Source organism: Terrapene carolina, unplaced genomic scaffold (assembly GCF_002925995.2).
Source record: "Terrapene carolina triunguis isolate 2854851 unplaced genomic scaffold, T_m_triunguis-2.0 Scaffold173, whole genome shotgun sequence".
In the NCBI taxonomy this organism is placed as follows: Eukaryota; Metazoa; Chordata; order Testudines; family Emydidae; genus Terrapene; species Terrapene triunguis.
The window spans coordinates 675,476-686,940 of record NW_020664524.1 but is presented as its reverse complement, the minus strand read 5'-3'; the positions used below and the strand labels follow the sequence as shown (position 1 = coordinate 686,940).

At 40.0% G+C, this 11,465-nt stretch overlaps 1 protein-coding gene across 8 annotated transcripts in view; it reads right to left on the bottom strand.

Moving 5' to 3' along the window:
- Positions 1–11,465, bottom strand: part of USP40 (ubiquitin specific peptidase 40) — a 56,089-nt gene that overhangs the window by 27,876 nt on the left and 16,748 nt on the right. For all 8 annotated transcript variants that reach the window (XM_026653944.1, XM_026653945.1, XM_026653942.2 and 5 more), the window contains 5 exons: positions 9,549–9,619; positions 8,081–8,400; positions 2,741–2,867; positions 1,420–1,477; positions 592–645 (listed from right to left, as the gene is read on the bottom strand). In XM_026653944.1, the coding sequence (XP_026509729.1) occupies positions 592–645; positions 1,420–1,477; positions 2,741–2,867; positions 8,081–8,400; positions 9,549–9,619 (630 nt within the window). The remainder of the gene's footprint in view (positions 1–591; positions 646–1,419; positions 1,478–2,740; positions 2,868–8,080; positions 8,401–9,548; positions 9,620–11,465) is intronic.

Sequence of the window (11,465 nt, the reverse complement as noted above, 5' to 3'; positions counted from 1 at the left end):
CGGAGCACTGCTTTACCACGTTATATCCGAATTCATGTTATATCGGGTTGCGTTATATCGGGGTAGAGGTGTATAACAACAAAACAGTTTCATTTCAACATTACCAAAATATTTTGAGTTTTTGGGCTGGAGTCACAAAGTAGCCTGAGGCAGCAGCGGTGGCAACACCACAGCCCTCCTTTTAACTTTTAGCCCCGTGGCAAGGGTCCAAATCCTTCTCTTCTTGACAGGGAGAAGTGATTTGAACATTGGTGTCCCACACTGCAGGCACATGTCCTAGTCATTGGCCTAGGGGGTATTCTGTGGTGGGTCTCTGTCCATCTCTTCTCTCAAGTTGCTCCAGTTTGTATCAACAATTAGTCAGAGAAGAAACTGGAACTTGGGTCTCCCATGTCTCAAGGGAGCGGCCTAGCCATCGCGCTACAGAACAACTCTCACTTTCTCCCTGGCCCAATGACTATTCATTATAATTATGAATGACAGTGAATCCATTATTCACCCAGCTATACTTGTATGTTCTATTAAATGAGAAATATAGCAACTATGCATTTTCTCCTTAATATTATTTGAAAGATTACTAGAGTGGCTTACCTGGAGAGAGAAGCTTCCCATTTCTGTTAATAGGTCTGAGACAGCTATCATCCACTACAATGGAGGAAAAAGAAGGACAAGATGGACTAAATAGATTAAAATCAAATTATATTTGGCTCAGCTGTTTGGAGTGATAGAGGACTGAAAATTAACAAACTAACAGGTTTAGCTAATTAGAGGCATCTCATAGTTGAAAAATTGTCCCTAAGGTGCAACACCAACATCACAACTTGGTAGCACTTCCCAGAGGTCCAGAAAACACTGCTAGCCTTGCCTCCTCGGCTGGACATTGCTTTCCTTTTATAAAGTCAGCTACCTTAGCAATAATGGCTTGAATATTGCGGCTGGCCAAAGTTTCCAACTTTGGACACACATTTTTAAAAATGCCTTGAAATAAGTCTTATAGCGAGGGATAGAAAGTATCAGTCTTACAGGAAGGCAATTTACCGGTCTCAGAATTGCTTTAGTTTGCAATGTGTTTGGTTTGTTTTTTAAAACAAGATGACAAAGTTATTTGACCTGCAAAAAATGGCTTCTAGGAAAAGTAGTGGGTGGATATAAATAAGGTACTCCTAGAATGTGTATTTTTTCAACAGCAGTCAGTGTGGTACATTGCAGTATTTTTAGCCAGGAAGGTTTGTCATTTTATTCACAACTAGAGGAGTCTCAAATCCCTTACATCCTGCAGCAAAGAAAAATTATTAAAGTCTTAATAGTAAAGATTAACTCCCATATCTCAAGTAATCTCCCTTTTGTAAACTATAAAAGCCATCCAGCAAACTGCAATAACCATATTACCAACTAAATAATTATTGAACAGTTATTTACCTAGCTCCTCCCCTAATTGCAGCTCCTGTATTGCTTTAATTTTGATATCTGACATCACCTAAGAGAGAAATATTAGTGACTATGTAATATAATAGACGATGCAAAAACAGAATGCAAGCTGTGTGTATATATATAAGGCATTCAAGCACTAAGAAAGACTATTACTCTTCATTTAAAGTGCATTAATTTCTCTTTCATTTTGCTGTAGCATTTTGCAAATCTGAGAAAATATCTCTTTAATATATTACCAATTTTCATGGTCACATTTTGGGATTTTTAAAACCATCAGTCCCCTCCCCCCCCCAAAAGCAAATACAATATCATCAGACTACAGAGCAAAAGAAAATGCACCAAACAAGGAACGAGAAACTGATGCACTATCCTGCACATAATGTTTAATATTCTTTCTATAGAATGAAACAACAATAGGAGAAAGAGCAAGAGAAGTCTCAGAGGATTTATATCTTATGACAAGTTTAGAAAAGTGAAGTTGTATTTAATGTAGAAGGAGATTAAGAAGACAATTTAGGTGTATAAATAACGTGGGTGATGAAATCAGATAAAAAGATTTGAGGAGATGGGAATAAGATCCAGAAGATAGAAGAGTTTGAGATTTTGTACATAAAGTAATTAACATGTAAAATACTCATAAAAGAAGCAATAAAGGATGCGGACGTGAATATGTTAAAAAAGAGAGGAATTACACAGAAACCAAAATCTAAGTTGAATAATTAAAATAGCTTTAGATGAAATGCACAAATTCCTTCTGTTCTTTGACTGTTAAGATCTTTCCAAAACACACTAAAACACACAGTCCACCATTTTTTCCTCATCGTACCCTTGTAACAAGAACTATTTTCTTCATAAAGAGATATTTAAAGTTCTGTTCTCCAGCACAGTCTCATGCAAGACATTGTTTTCATGATGGCCCCATAGAAAAGCTGTTGTAGAAGTTTACTAATCTAACTCAGTGAATTTTAGTCTTCTTTAGGTTGTGATGCATTATGTAATTTAAAACGTTTCTTCAAAGCAGACATGCATGTGCCTGTCTCATTTACACAAACAATGTAGCTTATTTCGGCTCGTGTGGGTGGCAACGCCAAGCCTGCCACCCATGCTGTTTTGCTGACATAAGCTATTGTATTTAACTGAAAATTCCCAAGATGAAATCCTGGTCTCACTGAAGTCAATGGGAATTTTGCCATTGATTTCAATAGGGCCAGGATTTTACCCCCTGTGATTAGCCCAACTGAACTGAAGAAGCTGTGCAGAGTAAGAGAAGAATTCTGTTATATCCCTGAACAGTAACTCCTTTACTCACTGTTTCAACGGTTGCAGTAATTTTAACTTGCTTCTCGTCAGCTTCCAACCGGCAGAAATTTTTAACTTGTAGCCAGCTGATATCATGCATAAAAGCAGTCAAATTGCCACTTGCCACGTTCACCAAGCTGCAAACAAGATATACTTAGAGCGCAGATTTATGTACTATATGTAAGCAAAGAATACAGGGAAAATGTACATTACTTATGCTGAGGAAGACTGCTAAATGCCACAGTGTCTTATTGTTTATATATGAACTAGGTCTTATTACTACTGCTTATAACATGGTGACACCCAAAGACCCCTGTCAGTATCAGGGTCCTTCTGTGGTAGGTATTGTTAAAACAGAAGTAGTTATAGGGTAAATTTTTCAAAAATGCCGTAGGGACTTAAGGAGCCTAATTTCAATTTTCAAAAGGGATGTAGGCAGTAGGGAGTCTAAGGGTATGTCTACACTACAAAATTATATTAACCTAAATTACAGTGACGTATAGCCACCGCAGTAATTAAACTGCTTTTGCATGTCCACACCACGCTATTCGTGTCAGTGGTGCATGTCCTAACCAGGGAATTTAACTGGCATTGTGGGGCGGCTTCTGAAAGGCAACAACAGTCAACCTAACTAAATCAATGTTGATTTTATGCTTCTTGTGGGGCTGGAGTTATTAAGTTGGTGTAGTGGGCAAGTTACATTGGCAGGAGTGACATTTTAGTGTAGTCGCTTACAGAGTTAGGTAGATATAAACTGCCGTACGTCAACCTAACTCTGTAGTGTAGACCAGGGCTAAGTCTCATCAAAAGCCCATGTTATTTTTAAAAATGGGACTTCAGCCCAGAAACTCCTGTCTACACTAGAAAGTTAGGTCAACCTAGCTATGTTGCTTACAGGTATGAAAAATTCACATGCCTGAGAGATGTGGTTAAGCCAACCTAAGCTCCAGTGTAGACCATGCTAGGAAGAACACTTTCCATCGCTGCAGTACATGTTTATGCTACAGCGGCACAGCTGCAACAGCAACATTTCTAGTGTAGACATACCCTACATCAGTCATTCAGAAAAATTTTACCCATAGCCCCTGCACTAAAAAGCTACTTTGATCTCCAGAGGCCCAGTTTTCTATTTGTTTTTATACACAAAGGAAATTAATTTGGTGGGATTAAGCCAACATGATCTTACTACTACTACTACTACTACTAATAATAATAATATATGGAGATATACCTATCTCATAGAACTGGAAGGGACCCTGAAAGGTCATCGAGTCCAGCCCCTTGCCTTCACTAGCAGGACCAAGTACTGATTTTGCCCCAGATCCCTAAGTGGCCCCCTCAAGGACTGAACTCACAACCCTGAGTTTAGCAGGCCAATGCTCAAACCACTGAGCTATCCCTCCCCCAATCATACAATTTTTCCACAATCAGAACTTCTTGCTCAGCAAAATGGCAAGTGTTGGAATATCAGTAGCATTCCATTTAAGAGGAATGATTAATGAGCCGATCTGCCGGTGGAAATGTACTCTGCTCCTGACAGAACTTTTGTTAGATCTTGCCATTTGTTTTTGTCCTTGTGGTTTAAGGCACTGGCGTAGGACGCAGGATATCTGGGTTCAATTCCTGGGTCTCTCCAAAGACTTCCTATATGACCATGGGCAAAGTCACTATTCACTTCAGCTCCCCGTCTGTATGATGAGGAGAATATTCTGTTTTCCAACCCTTTCCCAGTCTTGTCTATTAAGATTTAAGTTCTTCAGGGCAAGGACTGTCTCTTACTCTTCCACACAGTGTCCAGCACAAAAGGGCAGGCCCCTAGGTACTACCATAACATTGACAATAATGAGTAAAATACAGCCAGTATTTTACTCTGCGTGGACTCCTCCTGACGGTCGAAATGACAGACTGGACCTCTACATAGAGTGTTTCCGCAGACGTGCACAGGCTGAAATTGTGGACAAACAACATCACTTGTCCCATAACCTCAGCCGTACAGAACGCAATGCCATCCACAGCCTCAGAAACAACTCTGACATTATCATCAAAGGGGCTGACAAAGGAGGTGCTGTAGTCATAATGAACAGGTCGGATTATGAACAGGAGGCTGCCGGGCAACTCTCCAAGACCACATTCTACAGGCCACTATCCTCTGATCCCACTGAGGAATACCAAAAGAAACTACACCATCTGCTCAAGAAATTCCCAGCTACAGTACGGGAACAAATCTACATGGACACACCCCCAGAACCCCGACCAGGGGTATTCTATCTGCTACCCAAGATCCATAAACCCGGAAACCCTGGACGCCCCATCGTCTCAGGCATTGGCACTCTTACAGCAGGATTATCTGGCTATTTGGACTCTCTCCTCAGACCCTACGCTACCAGCACTCCCAGCTATCTTCGAGACACCACCGACTTCCTGAGGAAACTACAATGCATTGATGTTCTTCCTGAAAACACCATCCTGGCCACCATGGATGTAGAAGCACTTTATACGAATATTCCACATGAGGATGGACTACGAGCTGTCAGGAACAGTATCCCTGATGAGGCCACAGCAAGCCTGGTGGCTGAGCTTTGTGACTTTGTCCTCACCCACAACCACTTCAGATTTGGGGACAATTTATACCTTCAAGACAGTGGCACTGCTATGGGTACCCGCATGGCCCCACAGTATGCCAACATTTTTATGGCTGACTTGGAACAACGCTTCCTCAGCTCTCGTCCCCTAGTGCCCCTCCTCTACTTGCGCTACATTGATGACATCTTCATCATATGGACCCACGGAAAGGAGGCCCTTGAAGAATTCCACCTGGACTTCAACAATTTCCACCCCACCATCAACCTCAGCCTGGACCAGTCCACACAAGAGATCCACTTCCTGGACACTACAGTGCAAATAAGTGATGGTCACATAAACACCACCCTATACCGGAAACCTACTGACCGCTATACGTACCTACATGCCTCCAGCTTCCATCCAAGACACATCACACGATCCATTGTCTACAGCCAAGCCCTAAGATACAACCGAATTTGCTCCAACCCCTCAGACAGAGACAAACACCTACAAGATCTTTATCAAGCATTCGTAAAACTACAATACCCACCTGGGGAAGTGAGGAAACAGATTGACAGAGCAAGACGGGTACCCAGAAATCACCTACTACAGGACAGGCCCAACAAGGACAATAACAGAACACCACTGGCCATCACATACAGCCCCCAGCTAAAACCTCTCCAGCGCATTATCCACGATCTACAACCTATCCTGGAAAATGATCCCTCACTCTCACAGACCTTGTGAGGCAGACCAGTCCTCGCTTACAGACAACCCCCCAACCTGAAGCAAATACTCACCAGCAACTACACACCACACCACAGAAACACCAACCCAGGAACCTATCCCTGTAGCAAACCTCGTTGCCTACTCTGTCCCCATATCTACTCTGGCAACAGCATCAGAGGACCCAACCACATCAGCCACACCATTAAGGGCTCATTCACCTGCACATCCACTAATGTTATATATGCCATCATGTGCCAGCAATGCCCCTCTGCCATGTACATTGGCCAAACCGGACAGTCCCTCCGCAAAAGAATAAATGGACACAAATCGGACATCAGGAATGGTAACATACAAAAGCCAGTAAGTGAACACTTCAATCTCCCTGGTCATTCTATTACAGATTTAAAAGTCACTATCATCGAACAAAAAAAACTTCAGAAACAGACTTCAAAGAGAAACAGCAGAACTAAAATTCATTTGCAAATTCAACACCATTAATCTGGGCTTGAATAGGGACTGGGAGTGGCTGGCTCATTACAGAAGCAGCTTTTCCTCTCCTGGAATTGACACCTCCTCATCTATTATTGGGAGTGGACTACATCCACCCTGATTGAATTGGCCCTGTCAACACTGGTTCTCCACTTGCGAAGTAACTCCCTGCTCTCCATGTGTCAGTATATAATGCCTGCATCTGTAACTTTCACTCTATGCATCCGAAGAAGTGAGGTTTTTACTCACGAAAGCTCATGCCCAAATAAATCTGTTAGTCTTTAAGGTGCCACCAGACTCCTTGTTGTTTTTGTAGATACAGACTAACACGGCTACCCCCTGATACTTGAAGCCAGTATTACACACTCACACAAAAAGTCTTTGTAATTAACCCAATAAATATTTGAAACTGAGCGGTATATTACTATGTATATACTAAATGCAAGTTTGGACACATGCATTAGGATTAATTGCACTTCCCTCCTAAGAGGAAAGCATTTCGTGCTTACAACTGAATTTTTACTTTTTGCCCTTTAATAAGTGCTAGTCAAGTAGTAGTGTTTTTACAGGAAATCACCAGGTGTCACTACTCATAACTGTTCTAGTTATGAGTGCGAAGCAGTTTCCATTGCAACCTTGTTCTCACATCTCTATAACCGACACTAGTTTGGCTGATGTTTTCTATACCTGGTCTTTGACCAAAATGTGAAATTTGTTTGCTTGACAAAACTCCGCAGGGTTTAAGTGATGTATTTTGTGGGGAAATATGCTTTTCTGCATTGTAAAAATATTCTAATCATGCTGAGTACCATAAAACACTTGAAATTTAAGTCTTGGTATGAATATAGTCCCCAATGGAGAACCTGTTGCTTCACTTTTTATATTTAAAATGTTTTAAAACTTTAATGTAACCGATAAGTCAAAATTTATATCAAGAGCACTTGCAGTTGAAAATTTCCTTATGTCTGGAGGGGTACACTTAACTAATTGCATTTTCATGCACAGAGCCTTCCATTTAAGTGAACATTTGGCTGTTTCAGAGAATTGAAAAGGTCAGCTGGCAAATCTAACACAACTGTATGCTGCCCAGGACAATTGTTACAATTCTCCTCTCCCATCACCACATATAAGCCCCTTAAAGATATCCTATGAAGTTAAATGCAAATTAATCTCCCATTCCTGAAGTTGCATTAAGTACTTAAACACCATTAAATTCCAGAAGCATTAACTCAGCCATGCAGCATACATAAAGAGCTTCTTATTGCTCTTTCCCTTGTTAAAATGTAAACCTCTGTTCTTCACATACACTATAAATGCACAAAGGATGTTCAGCATGGCAAAGTTAATGTTGCTGTAGCAATCATAACTTTTTGGAATTTCCCCGACTTCTAAGTGCTCCATTTCACAATCCTGAGATCATCGCATTAATGGTGGTGGCAAAATGACTAACAAGAATAGCAACGAGAACATGTAACAATGTAATTCTAGTCAAAGAAATTCTGCTTTGTTAACTGTCTCCTAATTTTGAAACAAGTGCATAATAGGAAAGAAACACAATTATGACATTTACCTTTGGTCATGGCTATCTAAAACTAATATTGAGCTTCCATCTGCCAGGCCAACAATTCTGACTGTCTTCTTCATATCCTCTTCAGGAACGACTTGCCAATTCTCCATCTCTTTGTCAGATCCCGAACGGTTCATTAAGATGATCCCTCCTGGCGATGCTAAGGCTTTCCACAGGGTGCTCAGTTCTGCACTGCATGGAACGACATGCTGGGATTCGATGAAATGCTGACCTTTTCCTCCTTCATTATAGCCCGCCAACCGAAGAACATTTAGAAGCACGGGTTCATGGTCAAGACCTGGTAACACCTCCATACCACCAACCTGTAGGAAGCGTGTAATATCTGCAGATGAAGGGTAATCAACAATAGCAAGAGGCCTACGAAGTGCTGATGGTTCTAGTTGCTCAGTCATTCAGGACAAGGAAGTCTTGCTTTTCCCCCCCACCTCATTAGAATTAAGCCTCCCCTGACTGAATTCCACCTGAACAGCTTGCTAAAGAATATCAGAGGTGTCAAGAAGGGGATATAATGGGAACCCAGGGATTGCTGTAACTCTGCATCCATTCTGAAAATACTGGTGGTAAAGGAAAAAAATTGGGACAATAATGGAGCCATTTACTCTTTTAGCACAGAAATCCAGAGAACATCTGCAGCAATATTACCTGGATCTGACCACTAACAGACTGAATCTAAGCTTCAGTAAGATGAATAATCATTGTCAATCCTCATTGATTTACCCCTTCAAGATATTTATGAACTACACACTTTTATTCAATACAAAAATATATACGAATAAGACCAAGGCAGCCCAAAAAATTAAAGTAATTTGAAAGTAAAGTTGGGCTATTCTGAAGTTTAGCAAGAGAACAAAAATAAATGTGCATGTCGAGAACAAAAGCTGAGACTGTTAACATTAAATTAGTTATTGGATAAATCCTTACTATACAGAGACCTTTATGTTCAAAAGAAGAGAACGATCCAAGGAGAGTGTGCTGTGTTCAATGAATTATTCTTTTATATATGGTGTCAATCACTGATGCAGATTTAGCTGTCTGCTGGATGTTGTGCAGCTGAGCAAATTTTTGTTATTGCATCATAAACTGACCTAACAGACAGCAAATTTAAGAATCTGCTTTAGTTTAATTGGTATGGAATTAAAAAAAAAAATCTATATAGTAATCACCTGGGAATCTGATTGACTATCACACACTGTATGTGATACAGTCTGTTTACACATCTATATCCTACCAGGAAAATAATGTACCTTGAGATATATGAAGGGTATAGTCACAAGCAGCATAGAGAGAGCCATCTGTGAAGGAGGCTGGAGGAGCATCACTGATGCCAAATATCACCAGCATTCCTCAGGAAAGTATTATAAGGGATTTAAAATGACCAGAAACCTTTTAGAAGATTAAAAATCAGATCCTCAGGAATTGTAGAATACGATTTATTTTCCTTTTGTCTTACCTCCTTGCCATTCCACACAAAGACATCTGCCCCATCGGCAAGTCCAATGCCACCCAATGTCATCTCATCTCCTGAAAAGACCAAATCATCAAGATTTTCACAACAGGTAACCCATGTCAGCTGGCAAACTGGACACAGAATAGATTTCATTAATATTTGGATGTTCTATCTAGATGTAAAGTTGCTATGAAGAACAGATACAGAAGCCCAGGGCCCAGTTGTGTAAAGTTGATCCATGCCCATAAGCCTCTGAGGAGTCCCACTAAGTCAACAGGACTACTGGTAGACATAAGGGTCCACCTAGGCAAATCCTTTTGCAGGACTATGACATTAAACTCTATTTGTCGAATCTGTATGGTCAAAAACTTCCCACATGAGATTTTAAAGTACATTTTTATATTTAATTAACAATGCTAAATGCTGAAGTAGTCATGTACTGTATCCTTACAGCCAGTATTTGACATCGATGTGCTTAATTTTTGCATGCAACTGGTTTGATCTTCTTAGCATAATACAGATTAAATGGCAATTACTTTAAATCTACAAGGATTACATTAAAATTTGCAATTTACAACAGTTTTTTGTTTAGCTTCTGTTTTCTTACATTTATGCTATAAAAATTACTTGACTATTTTTGGAAAAAACCTAATTTTCTGAGGCAGACAGACCAAGGCCTATCATAAGAACATAAGATCAGCCATACTGGGTCAGACCAAACATCCATTTAGCCCAGTATCCTGTCTTCTGACAGTGGCAAATGCCAGGTGCCCCAGAAGGAATGAACAGGTCATCATCAAGCGATCCATCCCGTCACCCATTCCCAGCTTCTGGCAAATAGAGGCTGGTGACACCATCCCTGCCCATCCTGGCTAATAGCCACTGATGGACCTATGCTCCAGGAATTTATTTAGTTTTCTTGAATCCTATTATAGTCTTTGCCAGAAGATGTTGTGAAGGCCAAGAGTTCCACAGGTTGACTGTGCATTGTGTGAAGAAATACTTCCTTTTGTTTGTTTTTAACCTGCTGCCTATAAATTTCATTTGGTGACCCCTAGTTCTTGTGTTATGAGGAGTAAATAACACTTCCTTATTTATGAATAAATAACACTTCCTTATTTACTTTCTCCACACCAGTCATGATTTTATAGGCCTCTATCATATCTCATATCATATCCACTTAGTCATCTCTTTTCCAAGCTGAAAAGTTCCAGTCTTATTAATCTCTCCTCATATGGAAGCTGTTCCATACCCCAAATCATTTTTGTTGCCCTTCTCTGTATCTTTTCCAATTCCAATATATCTTTTTTGAGATGGGGTGACCACATATGCACGCAGTATTCAGGATGTGGGCATACCATGGATTTATATCCAATTAAAAACTGAAGCAATAGATATTGTATTTCACTCAACAACTCAGATTTTTAAAAAAATCTGTCCTAATATCTAGAATGATAAAGCCATATTAAGTTGTGTCAAGACTAATGAAAGCCAAATTGATTATATCTTAACGGAGCTGTGTATTGTGATATTTATATTAAAAAAAAAAAAAAAAAAAAAACTTTCCCCTTCAAGTTTTCACTTCCCCTAAGACATTCAGTTTAAAATGTCCAGTCCACTTGTTTGCTACTATCCTGCCTCTCAGATCCTCTACTTTTTAACTATTAGATAAATGCTAATAAGACATCATAAACATTCAAACGGATATCATAGTAAAATCTTACATGTCTGCAAATCTGATTAATTCTCAGAGACCTACACTTTCATCCTGCTTCCCACCAAAGGTTTCACAGAAGAGCCACTGTAAGGATCATAAAACTTTATTATGTTTTAATATTCTATTATTTATTATGTGTATTATCATAGTTCCTAGGAGTCTGAGTCATGGACCAGGTCCCCCCCCGTCGTAGACACTGAACA